Source organism: Mesocricetus auratus, unplaced genomic scaffold, assembly GCF_017639785.1.
Source record: "Mesocricetus auratus isolate SY011 unplaced genomic scaffold, BCM_Maur_2.0 Super-Scaffold_100022, whole genome shotgun sequence".
Taxonomy (NCBI): domain Eukaryota; kingdom Metazoa; phylum Chordata; class Mammalia; order Rodentia; family Cricetidae; genus Mesocricetus; species Mesocricetus auratus.
The window spans coordinates 28,039,921-28,063,635 of NW_024429203.1; the positions used below are offsets into that span (position 1 = coordinate 28,039,921).

General features: G+C 48.4%; 1 protein-coding gene across 1 annotated transcript in view; it reads left to right on the top strand.

Moving 5' to 3' along the window:
* Positions 1-23,637, top strand: part of Drd2 (dopamine receptor D2) — a 61,325-nt gene extending 37,688 nt beyond the window's left edge. Inside the window, exons 2-8 of the mRNA XM_005069495.3 lie at positions 11,019-11,334; positions 15,326-15,435; positions 16,298-16,434; positions 17,604-17,794; positions 18,801-18,887; positions 20,353-20,683; positions 22,359-23,637. Of these exons, the coding sequence (XP_005069552.1) occupies positions 11,050-11,334; positions 15,326-15,435; positions 16,298-16,434; positions 17,604-17,794; positions 18,801-18,887; positions 20,353-20,683; positions 22,359-22,552 (1,335 nt within the window). The 5' untranslated portion in view covers positions 11,019-11,049 and the 3' untranslated portion in view covers positions 22,553-23,637. The remainder of the gene's footprint in view (positions 1-11,018; positions 11,335-15,325; positions 15,436-16,297; positions 16,435-17,603; positions 17,795-18,800; positions 18,888-20,352; positions 20,684-22,358) is intronic.
* Positions 23,638-23,715: the final 78 nt, after the last annotated feature.

Sequence of the window (23,715 nt, forward strand, 5' to 3'; positions counted from 1 at the left end):
CCTTGTGGTCTGCTCAGCCTGCTTTCTTATAGGACCAAGACCACCTGCCCAGGAGTAGTACTAATCACAGAAGGCTAGGCCTTCCCATATCAATCATCAGTCATCTATCAAAAAAATGCACTACAGGCTTGCCCACAGGTAGGGGCATTTTCTCAGTTGAAGTTCTTTCTTCTAAAAGGCTAGAGCTCATGTCAAGTTTAAGTAACACTGGCCATCACAATAACCCAGTCTATTGGGGTGACCTGCAAAAGCGTCTCACCCTCTTTGGGTCTGCATCTTCACTGGTACCATGTGTTACAGGGATGAGTCACTGGTACCACGGGATAACCCAATGTTACAGGGCCGAAGCACAAAGTAAATGCAATGCACAGCGTATTACATGATTCCTGGCAAGCACAGTAGTAGCTCGGGAGCTGTTTATTTGCCATTAGAGTGGGAATTACACTCTGCCTCCTGCTCTGACCAGCTGAGCTACCATCCCCTATGGAAAGAGGACACCATCCATTAGGCCACATGTGTTTTGAGGAAGCATCTCAGACTACAGAATATGCAAAACAGCCCTCCCTACCTTGGTCAGTTCATGAGTCCCAGAGGCCCTGCCTATACTAGGCAAGGCCAACAGAATGACCAGTTAGCCAGCCTGGAAAAAAAGGAAGCCAGCATTTATAATGAGGGATTGGAAAAATAATTTGAGTTCTGGTGTGTACTTATCATTTTAGTGGGGGGGAGGAGGTATGATAAGGAAATTATAAAGCTATTATTAGAAAAACATTTTGTTAAAGAGAATTTCAAACATACACAGAAACAGGAGGAGTAGCAGCACAAACTCAATGTCTCCATCACCCGATTTCAACCATAACTTAAGGTCATTTTTATTCCCACTACACCTCCACGTTCATAATCATTTTCAGATGAATCTCAGACAGCATGTAACTTCATCTACAAACATCTCATTCTGTATCTTTAGAACACATGGTCTCATCCAAATTTAACCTGAGTGTAGCTGGGCATGGTAGTACATGCCTGCCATCTCAGCCCTTGGAAAGTGGAAGCAGAAAGGTCAGGAGTTCAAGGTCATCCTTAGCTATGTAGCAACCTTAAGACCTGCCTGGGCTGTAAGAAACCTTGCTTCTTAAAAGAGAAACATAGAACAAGGTTGTGTTTGTCCCACCTTATTCATAGTCCTCATATAAGAAAAAAAAAAATCCCCTGCTAAGATTCTCAATTGTCTCTTAAATGTCATGGACTTTGAACAGCTGGTATCTCTGATTCAGAATCCAAATATTTTTATACATTGTAACTGGTTAATGAGCATTGGAGTGGCTCTTATTCTAGAGACCTCTCTGTCTCTTGTTTCTTTGTTTGTTTAGTTGGCGTTTATTATTTTTTTTTTAAGAAAGCAGGCCATTTGCCCTGCAGCATGTTCTGCTATCTGAATTTTCTATTCCTTTGGTGAAATTTACCATCTATTGGCCTTCAAGGTCCTGAAACTAAATTGCTATTTATTTGGGAGCCATAAAGTTCAGTCTTGCTTGGCCTATCCACTCTACTGCAGGAGGCGTCCTTTCTCCTGCTTTGCCTGGGACAGGAATGGCCCTTGCCCTCACTTGCTGCATTCTAGGGAGGAGATGTTGGGGAGAACTGCTTCCTGAATGTCCCCAGCAGCAAGATCACAAGCCTGCTTGATCCCATGGAACCTGCCTACGCAGTCTGTGTGCCCATTTTTATTTATTTTTTTTTTTATTTTTGTGAACAGGGCTGCCTTCTCACAAAGCAGAACAATTTTCTGCCAAATAGCCAAGATTGTTTTCCCTCTTTCTAGAGCAATAAGGTTCAGGATTTGTTTCCCTCTTGACTTTCAAGAGTGTGTTTTCTCAATTCTTTCATGAAATTAAAGTAAAGGTCAAGGAGATTGGTCCGAGACTTGGCTCCCTCCCTTCCCAGCTCCTACAGAAGAGAAATTAGTCCTGGCTGCATTCAGAGCTCAGATGTCCAGACCAGCACCCTCGGGAAAATCAAACTCACCTCCCCAGGTCTTTTCTTTGGGTGTGGAGGGAGTGAAGAGGCGTGGGGGAGGGGAGAGAGAGAGAGAGAGAGAGAGAGAGAGAGAGAGAGAGAGAGAGAGAGAGTCCCAGAAGCTCCCCCTCTCCTCCGTGTTCCCTTTCTCGAGGAGGGGACTCTGGGCCCTACGCCCTCTGCCTTCGTCCCACTTGTCAATTTTCTGCTACATGTGAGCTAGCTGCCCCGCAGATCTGCCCCTTCCCTCGCACTGTGAAGAGTTTTAATCAAAAGACGGCGCATGCCGAATGGTACCTTGCTTAACACCACTGGAGCTTTGCTCCCCTCCCGTCCCCTTCCCTCCCCTCCCCACACTGAGTCACTCAGCTAACAGTTAATTAATGTGTGACACTTTGACAGTTTGCTCGGAGACATTTTTACGGAGCCATCAAAATCCACAGGGATGAGCCTGGGAGCCATATATGCCTGCTTGTCTTTGCCGAGTCTCCAGATGCTGCTTGCGAGCAAGGCGGGTGACAAAGCTCTGATGTCGATCAGTCCACTGCTTCTGAGACCTCCTGGGGGAGATCCATATTGCCAGGGATGCTTGGACATCCCTGTGACACCTGGTCACTCTGAGCAGGAGAGAAGCAAGGAGGTACGCCTGGGATGAAAAGTCCCAGAGGTGAAGACATGCCAGTCACATTTAGCCCGCAACAGAAATGGCCCTAGCTCTCACACTCAGCCACATTCAGCTTCCTTCTCTCCCAGAAGATTCTCAGTCAGGGCTCACTCTGTGGCTGAATGAAGAAATGTGTGTGCTCCAAGGGGACCCCAGACTCCTCTCCATGCCCCATAGACAAGCTGGCTCTTAGTTCACCTTTGCAATAATCTAGCATCCTACTTGACACCATTTATGAGGTAATAGCTCTGGAGACGACAACAACTTCACTTCTTCAGTGGGTCACTAATCCTGGGACTAGGAGATCTTGTGTCCCCTGGCCTTCAGTAGCCCAGAGTCCTGCTACGGGATCCCTTTGCACAGAATGTAAGTTGCCTGGGATCCAGATTCACCTCTTGCCGGCCCGCACCTCATGTATACACACACTCTCCCCTCCCACGAACTGTAACTCTGGGTGCTACAGTGTACACTTCAGGGATATGCTAGCTAGGCCTCTGTCATTGGGGCGCAGAACGACTGCTGAATTCTCAGAAGAAAAGTGTGGTCCCCACGGAGAAGAATCCAGGGGGAGAAACTATTACAAGGTGGGTAAGCTCCAGAGCCCAGGGTCTACCAGCTGTACTCTTACATGAGATACTAGCTCCACAGATGTCTCTTCATTTATGAGGCGGCCATGTTTGCCAGGCTCTGCTGGGAGGTGCGCACCCGGAGGGGATGAGGTTGAAGCCATCTTTATAACAGGTTGCTCACATTTGACAAGACACACTGATATCAGACAATTGGCAAGGAACAGCCTTGCATCTGCGGAGGTCCCAGAAGCAGTGTGCTATGCTGAGAGGCACCAGAGAAGCTTCCCTGGAGAAAGCCTGGGAAGACAGGCCTGAGAGGAAGTCCTAGGCAGGACTAGGAAAGTGATAGGACTCTGAGTGCAAGTCTGGGCTGGGCCTGCAGAGGAAGTGGAACGCTGACAGCCATGGAAGTAGCAAGCAGTGTCCCTATGATGGAGGTTTGTCAATTCAGTGACAGCAAGCTGAGTCAGGGTCCATGGAGAGTTTACATTTTTATCTCGGAAACAGGAGGCCAGAGGGGCCAGGAAAGGCTGAATTCCAGCAAGTGGGGGATGGGGATAAAGGGAGGGGATTTGAGTTCATGGATGAACTACCACCTTCAGGCTGGGTCACTAAAGGCCCTTGATAACCCCCAATAAGGCACTGGCAGACACAACCAGAAAGTGAGAGGGTCAGAGATTTTTTTACTTTCCCAGACTTTCTAAGGAAGCCTTAACAGTGCTCTGCAAGGAGACAAGATTGGCTGCAGCACCCTGAAACCTGAGGCTGGATGACCCATGTCAGAAGTAGGGGGACATAAGCACATGACATCAGCCTGTGGTTTCTCCTACTTCTTCTATAGAAACCTGTTGCCCACAAATGGTGGGCCTGGTCATGGGAGGGAAGACCTCGCCCCTAGACTAGGTCCCTAGATCTGTTGTCTTACGGTGGTGTTGGGATTGGGGCTATTCTAGAGCCTAAGAGTAATACCTATGACTGTCACAAACACATGAGATAATCAACTTAGGAGGAAGGGTTTACAGCGGTTCTCAACCTGGGAGTAGCATATCACATATCTACATTATAATTCATAAAAGTAGCAAAATGACAGTTTTGAAGTAGCAACAAACTAATTTTATGGTTGAGGTCACCACAACGTGAGGAACTGTATTAAAGGGTCATGGTATTTGGAAGGTTGAGAACCACTGAATTAGAGAGAAAGATGGCAGTCCTTTGGTTCTGTGGTTTGGGGACCTGGGTGGAAGTAGCACATTATTCCAGGAGCCTGTGGTAGAGAAAGCTGCTCTTCTCACAGCGGTTGGGAGGCAAAGAGAGGAAGAGGAAGAGGAAGAGCTCCCGAGGGCTCACCTCACTGCTTTAACCCCCCACACACACATGCTTCCCCTCTTACCATTGCCACCACCTTCCAGTAATGCCAACCTGGGCATGGGCCTTGGGGGACATCTAAGATCCAATCCACGGAGACCCTTTCCCTCCAAATTCTTTACTCACATGGAGCTTGTTGACCCCTGAGACAGACCCGCCTTCTCAGTGTACCTGGGCTTGGGGTGTAAAGAAAGAAGGGAGGGGGAGGGGGGAGGCAAACCAGGAGCTAGCTGGCTTGACAATATAGTCCATGCCTCATGTCCACCACTGCCCCTTGCCATGGCTTTGCTCCATCCTAACACTCAGTTTCATCCCTCATCTTTATCCTTCCCACAGACCTACCTCCCTCCCTCAGCCCAGGATTTAAGAAACCTTGACATTAAGATAACGCTAATGTCTCTGTCCACCACTCCTGGCTCTTGGAGTCTCTGTGGAAGATGCCTGGTAATAGATTCCTGGTAGGTGTTCCACCTAGAACTCTTAGTGAGAGATCTGTCCATCCCCCACCCAAGCTGAAGCTGCCTCCTGGTCAAGAACACATAAGGAGCTGTCACGTGATGGGAGCATCTCCTCCTCTCCCACCCCCAGGCCCACTCTGCCTTCCGGGAGCCTCCAGAGAGTCTGGACAAAGAGCCACTCATGAACACAGCCTGGCCCCCCACCTAGAGGAGGGAGGTGGTGGCTTGGGTTGCCAGGGGGCCCTGGAGAGGAGCTCCCTACCTGCTCACCCCCAATCCCCATCCAGCAAATCACTCCGCCAAACTGCTTTTGACATGTAAATGAGAAATGCTTCCCCTCACCACCACCACCTTTACTTTTTCATTGAAATGCTTAAAGTCTTAGAAAAGAAGGGGGAAAAATTGATGTGTTTAAGACAGCAGTGTCTCACCCGCCATCGAGCCTGATAAGGGATTGTTAAATTTTAATTAGACAATTAGATTCCTTCAAGTGCCAAACTTCAGAGGAGGCAGCTCAAGAGGAGTGGAGCACAGGAAACAGGCTGCTGGGGTTCACGAAGCAGGGCTGAAGCTGCTCTCTCTCCCTGCGCCTGCCTGCCAGCCCTGTGTTCCATGGAGCAGACCTGAGAAGACACAGAGGCAGCAGTGGGGCACAAAAGGGTGATACCACTCCCAGAAACCAACCAACTTTGCTCTGGTGACCCCAGCTGCCCCAGCAGATGGAGCCCTTTGGCCTCACCCCAGCCGTCTGGGGACCGCATTTGATCGCCGCCCTCCCTCAGGTTCCTTCCCTGAGAAAATGCCTCATTTGGGAGTCATCCTTGAACTATGGCACCTCAAAGCACCCTTTTTTCTCCCTATCTGCTTGTGAGGAGCCGGATTCTGTTGACAGACTGGGACCTTGCCTGTCTCTGGGGTTCGTGACTGGGAGGAGGGGACCACGGGGGCGGGGACACTCTATACCATAGTCTCTGCTCCCTTCCCAGCCTCCCCATGCTCTGCGTGCTCCTGCTCTTGGCTCAGCAGGGGTGGTCTCTGCAGGGTGGCAGCCTAGGCTGTCTGGGGTTCAGTTTAGCACCAACCTGTGTCTAGGCTTCTCTGTGAGAAAGATGGCTCATTTCCAAATTAGGGAATACACAGGAAGTAGGCCTTCATGAGGCCCAATGTCAGGAGCCGCTGAGCTTGGCTACTGTGACTCCATCTTCTTGGCTTGCTGCTTCCACACACCCGGCTCATTCCCGACATCTGCTCTAGGCTCCTGAAGAGGCCAGTGCTAATGCAGACTGGAGCTGGGCTGGGTGTTTGAGGGACACTTCTAGGGCATCAGAATAGATGGCTCTGGAATATCTTTTAGTTGACCTTTGCCCTTCTAAACTAGGGCAGAAACAGTGAATACTGGGAATATATAAGGGGCAGTTGTTTCTGTCACTTCGGTCGCCTGAGGCATGGAGGCCGCCTACATTAAAGGCCTTCCTATGACCCCATCTGTCGTGGGATCACCTGAGAAAGAAAGCCTCTGAGGTAGGTAGGGAGCAGTACTTTAGGGAGTCTGACCAAGACACTCCTTGAATGAGCCTAGCATCTCAGTATTAGGTCACTCATCTGTGTCCCAGGATACATAGTCCCGTGGCTATGGCTGTTGATCTAAGATTGGCCATAACCATGTTTGCATTTGTTGGTCAGTAAGTGCTCATTGACTGGGAGCTGTGAATAGGGAGTTTTTATATTTTTGCAGGAGGTAGGAGCCACCTATAAGTAAATGAGGGTTGCACTTGGAGGCCGGTGAGCCATTCCTTTGTATTTTTAAAACGCTAACCAAAATCTGTGTTCTGACATGTGACCACATTCATCTGAAAATACTTATGACTGGAAGAATAATTCACTCAGGGCAATTCTCAGGAAAAAAAAGAAAAGAACAAAAACTTTGGTCTTTTCCTGGCCAATCCAGTGTCCTGGCTGCTGTGTGACCCTTCTTCTCATGTTCTGCAGACAAGTCTCGGAGCAGATGCTGGCCACATTTTTATTACAACCAGCAGGGTACCTGGAGGAACCCAAAGATACCTCTGTATGGACATTCTGGCTGTCCACCGCACAGGGATAATCTCTGGGAAGGACGAAAAAGCCAGAGGGTCAGAGGGAAAGGGCATGGGGAGGGAGAGGACACTCTAGGTGCTCTTGTGTCTCTTGATATTTTGTGGGGTCCAACGACAGTTGCAATTCAAAGGCTGAAAGAAAAGAGGAAGGAGGCAGATGGACGCCGGAGCCTGATCCTGCCAGGTTTTCTCAGGCTTTCTGAAGGTACCAGAGAGGTACTCTGCCTAATCCATTCCAAGATACAATTCCCTCCCTCCCATCTCAGTGTCTATAAAGTCAGAATGCTTTTCATAACTGACAGCATTTTAGGATGTGCTGGAGTATAATGGTATTCTTTTGCTTTCTTGGTGTTGCCTAAGTCAACACTGAAGTCCACATTCCACTATGGGACCTAAGAAATGTGGCTTGCCTTACAGCAGTTGGCTAGAGCAGGTGACCTGGGAAAGGAGAATCCTCCGGGCTAGCTGCCACCTCACTTACACGTTTGTCCTGCAGTCAGGGTGCAAACACAAACTTTACCTCATTTTGGAATATTTTTCCTTTCACAATGCAACCCCATGTGGTCTTTCTTCTATTCATGAAGCCCTGGTAACTCTTTTGATGTCCAGAGTTCCTCTTCCTATGTGACACATTAGAATATGGCCTATCTTAGGGGCCTCATTTTAAATTAATTTCCCATTTAAGGGTCCTGTCTCCAATCACCTTCTGAGATAATGTGGTTAGGGCTTTAGCATTTGAGTTTTGCAAGGCAGATGTGAGAAACACAATGCAGCACATTACTGGAGTCACCATGTAATGCTCTTGGGCTGTATTACTTTTGAGCATTTGTGAATCTAGTGGCCGGTGTTAGCAAGCACATTTCAGGGCCACAGGGGTTTTCTTCCCAGGTCTATTCGTGGAACTTTTGATTCAGTTCAGCAAGCATCTGTTCAGCACTTTGTGCCTACAGTCCACAGAGCAGAGAGTCAAGAAAAAACAAACCTTGTGCTTTTTATGTATTTACTCCATGAAAATGAAGCAGGAGCCACACGTGGTGCAACCCTGAGAAGGCCACACCTCAGAGAGAAAGCAGACACACAAGTAGGACAAACCTGGAACGGAGAAGCAGGAGCCCCGAGGAGGGTGGGAGACAAACAGTCCAGGCTATTCCAAGAAAGAAGTCCAAGTCAGTCTTTGAAGCATGTGTACGCTCAGACGGGAGTTTTCCGGATACTTGACTCCTGTGTGAAGTAGGGATAATAGTGAGAGCTTGTGCACAGTTGTTAGAGGTTGGGACAGCATATCTAGAAATCGCTTGGCAAACTCTCAAGCCTGTAAGTGCATGCCCCCATCATCTTAGCTCACCACTGTGCTGTGGAACCACAGGTCTGGTCTGATGTGAGAACGGGTCGAGGAAGGGGCTACAGGAAACTGAGACTCACAGCAAATACCACTGGCCAGACAAGGAGAAGGACTAAAGGCAACCGAGAGATCTGGGAGAGCAGCAGACCTACAAGTACAGTTCTGTTATTCTGGTGACTGGGATGGCTGAGGCAGGAGGATTGCTAGTTAAAAGTCTTCCTGGATGACGGAGTGAGTTTAAGGATAGCCCCAGTGATTTAGTAAGGCTGTCTCAAAATAAAAAGAGAACTTAAAGGTGGCTCGGAAGTGCTGCTTTACAGGTTTTAAGCAGAGTTCAATCCCCCAGTGCTGAGAAAGAAAGCAAACAGGAGTGAAGAGTTCCTCTAGACTCCAGTGTGGGTTCAATAGATGCTGATTGAATAAATTAATGTCAGAAGCAACCCGACTGCCTGATCAATATGTACATACAGGTTTCCTGCTGTGTGCTCCACGTGGGAGGAGGGATCCATTGCTTTGCTGAGTACGGACAGCATCAATAAAACACGATGCTTCACTGCCTTTGAATTGGGAAACTTGCTGCAGGATTGCACTCCATGTTGCACCACAGTGAATTAGGCATTTCCATTTCCCCAGGGATCTCAGAGTGGTGGTGCAAAGTAGGAGACCAGCCATCTGCTTTATTCCCCATTTTCATCCCAAGTGACATTGACCGGTTGCTTTCAAGGGCATCTAGGTGGTGGAGGTCCTGGAGGTCATAGTGCTTTGGTGTGGAATGCCTCGGAATGCCAATACATTTCACTGCATCCCATCAAATAGGAGCAGTTTTGTTAGCATTGTGGAGACTGTGTTATGTGTGCATCATTTCAGTCATACCACAATCCAAGCCAAGCCAGGTGCCACTCAAGTCTGCTCCTGAGCCACCCCCCCCACTACAATTTCTCTGTGAATGCATCACTATCAGCCCTAGGGAAATCCATGAGTTGCCATGGGTGTCTCTTTCCCTTCTTAGCCTCGGTCCCTCTCCTGTTCACATTTACCTACCACCAGGCTCCATGACATTAATTCTAAGGTCTGTCTATGTCTACTTTCATTGCTTCCATTCAGTGACTGCCACCTCTGCTGGGTTTGTGGCTAGCTAACTTCACTCTACATTCTCTTCCACCCTAAGCAGCCCGATTTAATGCTGTCATTCCTTTACTTCCGAGTTTTCACAGACTCCCAAGCTGATAAGACCCAGTCATTTTGGCCTAGGAATGTCCCTCTATTTAATTTTCCTCAACCTCATTACCATGCCCTACATTTTTAGCTTAACAGAATCGCTTGCTATGTCCTCCCTGAATGAACATTGAGTTGCTTAGCAGGCTCCTCCTCCTTCATCGCAGGCCTATCACAAGGTGTGTTCTGTGGAACCTCGTCGTTTCTTGCTTGAATTCCTGCAACAGTTTCCTTCTGGTACCCTGCTTCTGCTGTGGACCTTGCCCATTCGCTATGTTCTATGCTCAGATTCATCACTCCGCAAGGCACACCTGAACATGTGGTTTCTGCTGCCCTTAGGTCAAGTCTAGATGGCTTTTCAGGCCCTCTGTGATCTCACTTACACAGCTTCTCTGATTCACCTCATGCCAAAATGCTCTAGGCTTCTGCTTTCTCAAATCTTGTTAAGCCCTCTTACATGGCACCTGGGGCTTTCTGTCTGGACCCTTCCCATAATCTCAAGCTCTTTACGTGTCTAATTCCTATATATCCTTGAGGTCTTAGTTGAATGAGACTTCCATCAGAAAGCCTTGCTTACATACGTGAACTAGGATGTGTATCTCTCCTCATTCTATTTCCTAGTCCCTACCATGGCAAATTTTATTGCTTGATTATTGGCTATTGTTTTCTTTCTTTCTTTTTAGGATTAAAGATTGGATCTGGGACCTTGTATATACTAGACAAATAATGTACTACTTAAATATACCAAAACATCTGTTCTTTTAGTTCTTTGAATTTTTGGGATAGAGTTTTTCACTAAGTTGTCAGACTGATTTGGAGCTCACTCTGTAGCCTAGGTTAGCCTTGCATTCTCTGTCTTTCAGCATCAGTTTTGGGGGCAACTGGAATTACAGGCCTGTGCCACTGAGTGCAATTGCTATTATTTCTTCTAGAGTATCAGATACAAAACCATGTGTATTTTGCTTGCCTGTATTTTCTATCCACCTATAGAGTGATTAATAAATGTTAATACCATCAAGAATTAATGATTAATTAGCTTACTGTGCATATGAGTGGGTTGAACAAATGAAAGAATGGGCAAGTATCCCTTTTGAAGCTTGTTTATTCTATTACATTTGCTAGAAAAATGGAAGTAAGTCCAAACATTATAATGTCACTGAATATGAACATAAAAACCTTAGGCTGGAGAATTCTCTACTCTGCTAGTTCCCGGGTTTTCTTCAGGGAACCCCCGGTGAGGGAAGCATGCCTGGAAAATGCTGCTGTTCACTCTCTGTGTTCATTTCTCCCGGCCAGAGCCCTGCCACCCAGTGGCCCCGCTGCCCCAATGGATCCACTGAACCTGTCCTGGTATGATGATGATCTGGAGAGGCAGAACTGGAGTCGGCCCTTCAATGGGTCAGAAGGAAAGGCGGACAGGCCCCACTACAACTACTATGCCATGCTGCTCACCCTCCTCATCTTTATTATCGTCTTTGGCAATGTGCTGGTGTGCATGGCTGTATCCCGGGAAAAGGCTTTGCAGACCACCACCAACTACTTGATAGTCAGCCTTGCTGTAGCTGATCTTCTGGTAGCCACGCTGGTCATGCCGTGGGTCGTCTACCTGGAGGTAGGTCTGGGTCCCTGTCTTGCTCTAGGAGGACCTTGTACCTGAGTCTGGATTCTTAAACCCCAGCGGTTTCTGCCACTTCCCCCAGGTAGTCTGTCTTTCTCCTCTGGACTCAGTTTTTCTCTTTATGGAATAGACAGTCATAGTAATTATGTTTGTCATCCACAGTGTGCTTTCTAAACGAAGCCCCCTGGTAAGTGTTTTATACACAGAGTGGTCCCATATGGTCCTTGCAGCACTGTCACCATGTTGCAGGTGATAGGCCAGCTGGTCAGAGAAGACCAGTCTCTTCTCTACTCACACAACTGGGAGTCTAAGCTGAAAATCTGTCTTGCCCTGGGATTGCTTCAGTAGATTGCACTAAAGTGGGATGAACAGGTGAAAATCCTAGGGAGGGATTGTGACAATATTGTGCTCCTGAAACTCTTCAGCACTCTCCACATCTCAGGAACTGGAGTTGCTGTTCTGTGCTGCCCTTAATTCCTCCTCCTGGTTTATTCTAATAACTGGATCCTGGTAGGGCCAACCATGGGCAGCCTGTGCTGTAAAGCGTTTCCCAGGGAGGACAGTGCAACCTCCCAGGACAGACTCCAGCTGTCCCTCAAGCTGGAAGAGCAGGCAGCTCCCTGTGGCTGACACATTGTGGACACTGATGGAGAAACTGAGAATTGATGGCTGTATGTTCAGTTCCTGGAGCTGGAACCAGAGGCTTGGGGAGAAGCTGTTCATCTTGACTCAAGCCTCCCAGTGAAGCTGCTGGCAGAGAAGTCCCACAGTGGGTCCCTTCTCCCTGGGGATGCTCTCCAGGCCTAGCAAACAGATATGGGGCACTGGGGAATTTCAGTGGGCATGAGTGAGGTGCCACTGCTTTCTCTGTCTAGGAAACTGGAGTGCCCTGTCCAGGACAGGAGGCATTCTCAAGCCTGGGTATCTGGGAAGATGGTTAGGTATTGAATATTGTTGTCATTTTGCTTCTGTTGCCAGAAAATACTCTGACAAAAAGCAGCTCAGAGCAGACAGGGTTTATTTTGGCTAATGATTCCAAGCTACTTGTTGCTGGAACAAGTCAAGGCAGGCACTTGAAACATCTGGCCACATCTCATCCACAGGGAAGAGCAGATAGAAATAAATGTGTGTGTGCTCAATACTCAATTTGCTCTCTCCACTCTTATATAGTCTGGGGCCCTGCCCGTGAAATAGAACCACCCCTGTTCATGGTGGGTCATCCTATCCCCAATTAACCCTTCAAACAAAACAAAACCCTCTTAGGCGTGGACACAGGCCAGCCCTGTTCTCAGTGAGACTCTTTTGCCAGGTGATCCTAGGTTGTATCAAGTTGACAACCGGAGGTAACCATCACAGGCTCCCACTACAGTTCCTCCATGACACTCTTGTTTGTGAGGGCCCCAGACTCTGCCTATTCTAAGCCCTGTGCAGAACTCTTCCTGAAATGTCTCTTAATTCTCAGGCTTGATCTTCCCCTGCTCCCTTACAAAAAAGGGTCCTGCACCTCAAGGGGTCACAGGACAGTGATGGAGGAAATAGGAGCACAGATGACCCTCATGTACCCTGGCTCCCTTGCTTGTAAGTTAGGAATAACAACAGCCCATCTTGTAGGGTTGTTGGAAAATCAACAAGCCCCTATATTAAAAAGTGCTTAGAATGGTCCATATCGCACCACATAACAAGGTTGATGAAGGTGAAATAGTGACGGATACCCAGAATCCCTCAACTTAGAAAGGGTCTTCCCTCCCCTCTTCTCCCTTCTCTCCCTTCTTCATGTGCAGGTAAAGAGGCGCCCTCTTTCTGGAGTGAAACAAGTTCTGCTCAGAACTCTGTCCATGGGTCCTGTTGACTTTCAGCCTCCATGTCCCTATTAGACTGTGGGGGTAGGGACAGTTCTCTACACCAACTGTATTGGGATCTCTGGGAGCCTCAGTCCCTCAAGAAGATGTCATTCATAATTTTTCACCATTATTTTAAATGGGAGGCAGAGTGCTTCAAGAGTCAAGATGCGGAAAGGCTTTCTTGGCCCCACTGCTTTCTATTTAGATAGCTGAGGGAGGGATTCCTGAGAGAGGGCAGGGAGAGAGCTCCTGCCTATCCGGGAACTTACGGTTCTCACATCCTTCACAAAGAGAGTCACCATGAGCCTTTCCTAGAACAGATGAGATTGCAAAGAGGTTTCAGAGTCATGCGATCACTTATTCAACACTGATTGTGCATTTTGTCCTACTCTCCCCTTGAACCTGGGACCTGAAGAATTTCTGTGCCATGGATAAGAAAATTGATGGGGGCTTAGACAATACAGTCTGCTTGAGATAGCATGGATAGGTCTCAATAGGAGGCTGAGGACATGCATCCAGACAGAAAGTACTGAGAAAGCTTGCAGCACAGAGGAATCACTGCTCCTAAACACTCCCAAGTAGCTGCTCCTGAGATAATAGAAACAACATTTTCCTTCTTCACCCAGGATCTGGGCAAGCTGGATAGGAGTGGGTTTGAGAGATTCTTGAAGGCAGGCACTGTCTGGACCATTCCCGTCTGTATCCAGAAGTCTAGGCCAGAGTGTAGCACACCCTAAGATGCTAAATAGATGTCTGTAGAAAAGATGAATGGCGGGTGGGAGAGAAAAGGGACAGGAAAGATGGAGAAGAGGTCTTTGGCATCTCAGATATGGATCCTCAGAGACATAAAGGCAGATTCTAGATACCAGTCTCAGGAGGAACTCCAAAGCTGATGTGAACCAGATGGGCATAGTGCCCTGCCCAGCGGTCTTTTGAAAATAAATTCTGTATCTTGGAAGCCATGTTCATGCTTTACATCTGGATATCCAGTAGTCATTGGCTACCACAGTGCAGGAACAGGTTCATTTGAACCCCAAGAAGATATACACAGAGAAGTTGCTGCTTCATCCATGGGAGGTGGTGGCAAAGCCATCCCCACCAACATGGAATGCTTGGTTTTGTGTCTGGGAAGGGAAGAAAGGGCAGTGCTGGCAAGGAGCAATATGACAATTAGTGTGGGGTCCTGCTGAGCTAGAGAGTACACAGTGGGTGCTCCCCTACTCCAGTACATGGGTGAGTCTTTCTCACCCTTCTCTCCTGTGAGTAGAAAGCTAAAGGTTTCCTCTATGGTTGGGACACTCCAGACTTGCAGAGCAAGCTAGGCCTGGGAGGAACAACTTCACCCTAGGCCTGTAAAAAAAAATCAGAGAGTAGAGTAAAAAAAAATCAGAGAGTAGAGTGACTTTAGTTGTCTCTGTGATGAATGGATGCTAAATAGAAAAAAAAACAGAATTGTTGAAGACTCGTGGAGACCACTAGATAATCACGCAGGCATTTTACAGATTAAGGCTCAAAGTTGAGGCACTCAGATGAGGTAAGTCATCCTTCTTCTGACACAAAATCCTTGGCACAAAGGAGAGAGGTCAGAGGTACAGGCCCCAAGTCCTCCTAGGCACTACTTGCTCCCCACTGCTGCTCAGCTGCTGACTCGGAAGGTTTATATGGTGGATAATAGGGACTGTCAACCAAATGGGATCTAGAACCACCTTGGAGGCAAACCTCTGGCAAGTCTGAGGGACTTTCCAACATTCAGTTACCTGCAGTGGAAAGACCCACTCTAAATATGAGCGTTGCTGTCCCATGGTGGGGATTACATAGATTGAATACAAATAAAACAGCAAGATGAGCACCAGCATTCACCTTTCTCTGCTTCCTGACCTTTGACCCAACACCACCAGATGCCTCAAGCTCCGACCACCGTGCCTTTTCCATCGTGTTAGCCAGTATCTTAAAACTTCGAGCCAGAATGAAGTCCTTTATTACGTTGCTCTTGCCAGGTATTTTGTTACAGAAAGGAGAAATGTCGTTAATGCAACTACTGGGGCTGTCCTCCGAGATTGTTGCCCAACCTTCCCTAGTAATGAACCACTGGTAAATCATGTCTGCAACCCTGCTTTCCATCTATGCCATTGTTTTGTCTCCAGGTGGTAGGCGAGTGGAAGTTCAGCAGGATTCACTGTGACATCTTTGTCACTCTGGATGTCATGATGTGCACAGCCAGCATCCTGAACCTGTGTGCCATCAGTATCGACAGGTGAGGGTAACCCGGTGGGGTGAGGTGATCCTGCTCACTCACCTTTCCTGCTGAGTGCCTCACCTCTCCTTGAGACCAGGCTCTGTCTGTGGTGCTGTAATTACTGGCTGTGTGTGTGTGTGTGTGTGTGTGTGTGTGTGTGTGTGTGTGTGTGTTTGGCTAGGATAATGCACACTCCCCATGGACTACCCAGATTGTAACTTGTATGAAAGAGTTGGTTCTGACTGGAGCTCACGGGTTTGAACTCTATGATTTATTTTCAGGACATGAAAATGATACCTGTCCCTTTAGTCACAGTGTTGAGTTTGAACTTTGTGTCCTAGTCAAGGGGGTCCAGGCCATGTCCACTTTTCCACGCTGTATCTTTAGAGCCTGTCACTCGTGTGTGCTGACAGAACACTAAGGTTTCCAGAGGCCTTGCTTTCACCCTCACAGGGCTACTGGAAGATCGGATGTCATTGAGCGAGGAGAGCTTGGTAGAAGAATATGAGGGGGGATTAAAAATGGTTGCCCCTGTTACCTCTTACTGTTAAATGGGACTAAAGCCTTGCCCTGAGGGACAGAACCACCAGTTGTCAACAAATTCTTCTACCTTCTGCAGTCCAGTATAGTGAGTGTGGTATCAAATGTGCAAAGTCTGCAGTCCGGGTGGGGAAATTAATTAGGGTAATAGCCCAGGAGTACCCAGTAGCTGCTGCTCATTAAGTGCTTGTTGTGTGTTTGAATGTGGGGACAAGGGGGAGGTTTAGTGAGTGAATTCGTCAGGCATCATAGAACAAAGCAGAAGAGGCATCTGCATGCATTTTGTAGAGTGAGGAGTCTTCTGGCCTGTAACCCAGACTTAGGATCCCCGCCTTTGCAGGTACACAGCTGTGGCCATGCCCATGCTGTACAACACACGCTATAGCTCCAAGCGCCGAGTCACTGTCATGATCGCCATTGTCTGGGTCCTGTCCTTCACCATCTCCTGCCCACTGCTCTTCGGACTCAACAATACAGGCAAGTCTGGCCTTTGCCTGGGGCTCAGATAGCTCCATCTCTCCACTCTATTTAGGACACTGAGTGACTGAATCAGATATGGGTGGAAGCCCAATGTTGGCCCACTCTTATCTCCAAGGAGGCTGGATGCATCCCCCAGATCCTGTCCAACTCAGAGTTGTTCCAGATTAGGCAGGAGAGGAGACAATGGCTCCAAGCACATTGGGACTTGCTGAGGAGCAGAGGAAAATGACTGAGGAGGAGGTCTAACCATTTTTAATTTTATTTAATATGTTGAAGTAAGCCAGACAGCCTTGCACATGTGTGTGCGGGCTCCTGTGTTTAGCAGAGAGGTTACTCTATCCATGTCTAATAGTGGTATTTGGAGGATGAATAAGTGTCCCATGCTGCCTAGAGTAAAAAGGCTAGAAGCAAATAGGAGTTGATCCAATCTCAATACCCTTCCTGTGTGAGGCAGAGTCAGGAGCATCTCAGACAAAAGAGGAACAGAACATTTGCAGTATGTGGTTGCTCCTCAGCAGAGAGACAAGAGCTAAACAGGTATCTCTGTGGTTCATAGGTTACAGTGAAGCTCCAGAAGTGTGTAGTTCAGAATACAGGTGCCACGGTAACTCCAAGAAATGGGCAAAAGACTAATTATACTTGAATTAATATAGAATGGGCTTGATATCAATAGACTTCTGACCTACCTGGAAGGGACAGTGGATGCATATTAAACACAGGTAAGTTAGTTCAGTAAGTAGGTGAGATTATCCTGTTACCAAAATTATGGTGTGGCAGGGCCTCTCCTTCCCCATTCTACAGGAAGGCTAAAGTAACGGCTTCCTCTTTTGAAAATGTTTCCTTGTGTCATTTTTTTTCTGAATCATGGCTCTCCTGTGTGCTTAGAAAGGACAAAACTAATGAGCAAGTAATTAGAGGAAAGGAATGCAAAACTTGGAAGCAATCAGTAGTAGCAGCTTTACTTCTTGCTAACAGTTGGGGATTTTATAGCCTGTTTTTTTTTTAAACTGAACATTTATTTGCATCTACCATTTCCAGGCAACAACCAGTACCTAGTCTGTAAAGTTGCTTCTGGTTCCCAACAAGAGGATGGATGTCCTCTGGTGGGGTTGTAGCATGATAGGACTGCTGACACATTGCCCATATGGGTTTCTCCCCCCCTCCAGACCAGAATGAGTGTATCATCGCCAACCCTGCCTTCGTGGTCTACTCCTCCATCGTCTCGTTCTACGTGCCCTTCATCGTCACCCTGCTGGTCTATATCAAAATCTACATCGTCCTCCGCAAGCGCCGCAAGAGAGTCAACACCAAGCGCAGCAGCCGAGCTTTCAGAGCCAACCTGAAGACCCCCCTCAAGGTCCTCAGACCTCAGCTCCAACAAGGGTCCCTACCTAACCGTTACCTAGAGAGCTAATACTACACTTGGGTGGGGGGGGGTCTGAGACCTAACAGCAAGGTGGAAGTCTAGACTGGAGGAGCTGGTGGGGCTGAGTGATGGCGTGGACCTCAGTTGAGTGACAGAATCTTTAGAAAGAGAGGCTGGGGTTCATGGTGGGAGCTAACTAGAATTGTCTATGTGAAGACTTTTGTGGCTGCACAAAGCAGTTCTTGCCTGGTCTGGTCCTTAGTTTCTCTCTTCCTCCTCATGTAGTTTTACTTTTCTCATTCTGACGTCTATACGTCCTTTTCCCTTCCCCCATCTTCTCCATACTATTCTTTTTACCTGCTATGCTCTGCCCTTGCCTGCATGCACACCCTTCCCTCCTCTTTCCTATTTCTCTCCTCTGCCCCTCCATTCTTTTCCTGCTCTTTAAAGTATCATATAACCTCTGTCTTCCACTCAGCACTCTGCAATGAAGACACTGTGTGGGTACAGAAAGAACAAGAACTTATGGGGGTTAGATGCGTCAGGCCCAAATCCTGGTGACATCACTTGTTTTGATTGGATGCATCAGGCCCAAATCCTGGTGACATCACTTGTTTTTGATGTGTGTCCTTGGGCGTGTTGCTTAGCTTCTGTGAGCCTCGGTTTCCTCGTCTGTTAAGTGGGAGTCGTGTACACTTCACAGGGTGGTCCTGAAGATTTGATGTGAGAAAGGATGTGAGCATGTGCCTAGCATGATCCTGAGCAGGTCTCCCACAAAGAATGAGGGCCTTTGGCCCTGCCCCTTGCCCACCTCCTCTCATCACAGTACCAACCTTCACTTTTGCCCCAGCTGTCTCCTGTGGCCACATTCTTCTAATTGCTGGACCTCTGCCCCGAGTTTGAGTTCGCCACGGACTCCCTTGTCTTGGGTTTCTGTCCCCTTACCACCTCTGCTCCCCACTGTCTTGTGTGACCCATGTGCTGGCTCACTCCACAGGGCAACTGTACTCACCCTGAGGACATGAAACTCTGCACCGTTATCATGAAGTCTAATGGGAGTTTCCCAGTGAACAGGAGGAGAATGGTAAGTGTTCAGGTCAGGAACTCAATGCCAACTTTCTGCCCCCAGTGGAGCCCACAAGCCCTCATCCTAGGACCTCACTAGCTAGCTATTTTAAGGGAAAAGTGTCTCCTGGCACCCCTTCTTTGCATCCACTGAGCGCACACTCACTTTGCATACTTAGGAGCATGGGTACCTCAATTCTGCAAGGCGCGGATACATAGAAGCTTTTTGGGAGAAATGACCGACCCATGTAACCTAGTAAAAGTGACAATAGAGGCTATTTTTACTTCTCAAACACCTGCCATGCTTTCTGCCATCTCATCAAATCCTCATGTGACCCCGGGAAGTAAATCTTATTAGTCTTTAGCTCACAGAAGAGCCAAGGCTCATGGAGTACAGGTAGCGCACAAGTCTGAACAGTTAGTGTTGGGCATGCACTGGAGCCCAGATCTATGTGACTTCTGAATCCACACTGTTCCATTCAGCATGTGCCACCTTCTGGATGGGCAACACTGGATCTGGGAGCTGGCAGCTGGAGTGGGGTGAGGGAGGAGTATCTGGGGTGGACAAGAAGCATACTCTGAAAGTAGAACTTACAAGTGCAGGTTCATAGCATACCTTAGCTCTTCCTGGTACTACCTGGCACCAGAGTCCAAGAAGTTGGCCCTTCATCCTCCAGCTGCACAGGGAAACCACAGAGGACTATATGTAAAGTCCATCAATATGTCTCTTAGATAGCAGGGTCCCCACAATTTGCCTGCATTCCAAGGATAGGACTTCAATGAGCTATATGTGAGGCAGATGCTAAGACAGACTTCAGGTTATTTTTAAGGCAGCAGCACGTTTTCACCATCTGGGAACATAGGCTGTATTTCAGAGGCTGGTCTGAGACCAGCCAGGTCCGGGACAAGAAGGCCTAAAGAGGAACTCGGAAACCATGTGTGGGTCTATGCTGGACCTTCCAAGTCAGCCTAGCAGTGAAGATATGGGGAGCTTCCAGATCAGCCCTTGGCTTCTGGATCAGTCTATTCATCCCACATACCCGTGCTGGTGCCAGGAGTCTGTACTCCAACCTGCTAGGGGTGATGAGGAACATGATTTTCATGTCATCAAAACTGAGTTCTTATAAGTCAAGACTAAATGTCAGTCAGGGGCTTATCTTAGCAGGCAGAATGGTGTCTGGCCCTTAGTTAGAACCCATAAAGTGTCACTCAGGTTATAAAAAAGAGAAGTGCTTGGGTACTAGCACTCAAGTGTTTCTAGGGTATTGAGGTTTCGCAAGGATTTCCCTGGGAAGTAGGCCAGGAGTGACTGTCCTAGGTTTGAGCTCTGTATTTAGATGGTCCCTGCCTCCCAGAAACGGCCTTCTTTATTTTCCTGGCAGTCACTCTGTTGTTTGCTGGAGTGTGCAGAGTGGTAGGAGAACCAAGGAGACTTGGTGGCTTCTGCTCAGGGCCTCATCCTAAGTTCTCTGCCTCCATCCCAGGACGCTGCACGCCGAGCTCAGGAGCTGGAGATGGAGATGCTGTCAAGCACCAGTCCACCAGAGAGGACCCGGTACAGCCCCATCCCTCCCAGTCACCACCAGCTAACTCTCCCTGATGCATCCCATCATGGCCTCCACAGCAACCCTGACAGTCCTGCCAAACCAGAGAAAAATGGGCATGCCAAGATTGCCAACCCCAAGATTGCCAAGATCTTTGAGATCCAGACCATGCCCAATGGCAAAACCCGGACCTCCCTTAAGACAATGAGCCGTAGGAAGCTCTCCCAGCAGAAGGAGAAGAAAGCTACCCAGATGCTTGCCATTGTTCTTGGTGAGTCAGATCTGGCTGATGGCAACAGCCATGCCATGTCCAGCCTTGGCTGGGGAAAGGGCAATACATGCAGGTCCCAGACTCTGCCTTGATGACCATGGCTGGAAGGTCATGAACTGGGTACTTCCTTGCATTCCAACAGTCAATAGTCAGTAGAATCTCCTATTTTGCCTGTGCAGAAGGGCAAACCAAGACTTTTTATAGTTACACAACTTGACCATAGTCAACTCAGGCAGTTTGACTACACTGTCTGAGCTTCACTAGTCTATGGTGAGGTACCATAGCCTGTGTCCCAGGTTGCTGTCTTCTCCTTCTGGTCCCCCAGTCTGTGAAGTAAGATGCCTCTCAGGTTTGTTGTTATAGTCAGGATAGCACATGGTTGGGAAAGCATCACACATGTGAGTTATTGTGTGTTTTGTTACTATTACTATTGATGAGTAATTTGGAAACATGCACTTTCACTCAACCAAGTCCCCAATGGGATAAAACTGTGAAAAGTAAGATGGGCCCTTGAGAGGTGACTCTAGCCTCCATGGGCTTGAGGGACAGCTCAGCTGGTAAAGGCACTCCACCACCAAGCCTAACAACCTGAGTTCAATCCCTTAATCACATATAGTGGTCTGAGAGAATTAGTTCCCCCACAAGTTGTCCTCTGATCTCCATGTGTTACATGGATGCTCACACACACACACACACACACACACACACACACACACACACACACACACACACATTTTTTAACTTCTAGGAAATTGTGTAATGAAAGACAAAACCTAGGAATTAAGTACATTGATAGAGACAGCTGGGGAAAGGAGGGTAGGGTATAAATTTGCCATCCGTGTGGCACTGGGATCCCAGCTGATAGTCTGGAAATCCTGGCAAATGAGTGGTCAGGTTCTTATGCCTTCTTGCTCAGATGCATAGGCCCCAAAAGGGCAAAGGATTATTTTCTACTTATCTGGGATATGGCAGGGTAGGTTTGTCCCTAAAACATCCTCCTACACATTGAGTGTCTAACTGGAGTAAGTAGTCCTGAGGCCCATGGTGTTTTGGTAGGACTGATAAATGTCTACCAACATTGAGCAATCTTGGGAAAGGCTGGAGCAAGAGCCTTGCCATTTGAGGGACCTAGACAGACGGGGATCAGATACCAGTTGTAAAAGCAAAGTGGCCCCAGGGACATTGTAGAACCAACATGCACTTTAGTTTCCCGTTGAATTCAAGGGACGATCATGAAAACTAAATAAGATGGGTATTTAACTCTCTCTTTTCCTAAATTGTAGTCCCACACTGCTGAGAACCAATTCTTTCCAGTGTCACCAGCTTGAGGATAACATTGTCCCCAGTGGTAACTGGGAAGTAGCCTATTTGTCCATTTGTAGAAATTGACTAGAATAAGAAGGCTAACATTCCCCACTTGTTTTGAAATACTTGTTTTGAAAATGAGGCCGAGGAAGGTGCCCGGACCCTTCTCTACAGATTAGTGTCAGACGTAGGATGCTTAGATCTGAGACCAGGGCTCCTTTTGCTGTGATCCTGAGGCTACCACATGCAGTTAGAAGTCTTGGTGCCCCCAGGGAAGCCTGTGGCCGAGCAGACAGGTGTACAGGGAGCAGGGCTCACCCAGGCCACGCTCTCCTTGGCCTGGGGCCACCTGACCTTGTCCTCTTCCCAGGTGTGTTCATCATCTGCTGGCTGCCCTTCTTCATCACGCACATCCTGAACATACACTGTGACTGCAACATCCCACCAGTCCTCTACAGCGCCTTCACGTGGCTGGGCTATGTCAACAGTGCCGTGAACCCCATCATCTACACCACCTTCAACATCGAGTTCCGCAAGGCCTTCATGAAGATCCTGCACTGCTGAGTCTGCCCCTCGCCTGCACAGCAGCTGCTTCCCACCTCCCTGCCTAGGCAGGCCACACCTCATCCCAGCAAGCTGTGGGCAGAAAGTTCCAGATGGACCTGGGCTTCCCTTGAACCTGCAGACCCTGCAGTGTTAGCTTGGCTCGGTGCCCCTCTCTGCCCACACACCCTCATCCTGCCAGGGTAGGGCCAGAGAGATTGGTATCCTACCAACTCTGGGGTTTGACCCATGGCTCAGGGCAGCTCACAGAGTGCCCCTCTCGCATCCAGATCCCATGGCACCAAATATGCAGTGGCCTTCCTTGACCTTTCTTGGGGGCACCAGAGTCGCTGAGGCCAGAATCCAGCTCAGTGCCGAGCACACCCTCATTGTCGGCATGACCTGGCCCTTGATTGCCTCTGTTGGATCAGGTGATGGGAGGGAAGGACAGTTGAGACTTCACAGGGAGTACACAGGAAAGCAGGGAACACGCCAAGGCCCCCAGGCAACACTAGTGTTAGGAGACACGCATAAATACCAGACAGCTCCACAGACCCCAGAGAAATTGAGGCTGAAAATCTGTCTTACACTGCAACTCCGCTGTGAACCCCGTTTCATAGCAGTGAATACCACTGTGCCCTGCCCTTTATAGCACCCCATGTGGTTTCTGTACCCTTTGAGGGGAACAACTCCAATCCTCAAGGGCCGTAACGAGAAAAAGTAGCTGATATCCCTCTACCCTTCAACCCACCCTGCCACCCCCTGACAAGTCTTGAACAGATCCATTCCTCACAGCAAACACTGACCAGCCTGGGAAGCCAGGCCTCGGACCCATGTTGGGGCTCCAGTTGGAGGTGGTAACTTGGAACTCTTTGGGGGAAGTGGGTAGCCTCCTGCCACTTCCCTGCTGATCTCTTTCCGATTTCTCTTCCTTTCCAGTGCCTCTGCCTTAGAGGGGACTGTGGGTAGGAGGCCACTGCCACGATTGGACCTGGCATAGTCCAGCCCTGAAGGGGGAGGGGAAGCTGCAGCTTGGAGGGCCCTGGGCTCCAACTCTGTAACATCACTATACATGCACCAAACCAATAAAACGTTGACAAGAGTCATTCCCATTGGCCCTTGGGTGGCCTGGAACGTCATCAACACTATCTTCAACATTTAGATATAGCATAAAGTGGACAACG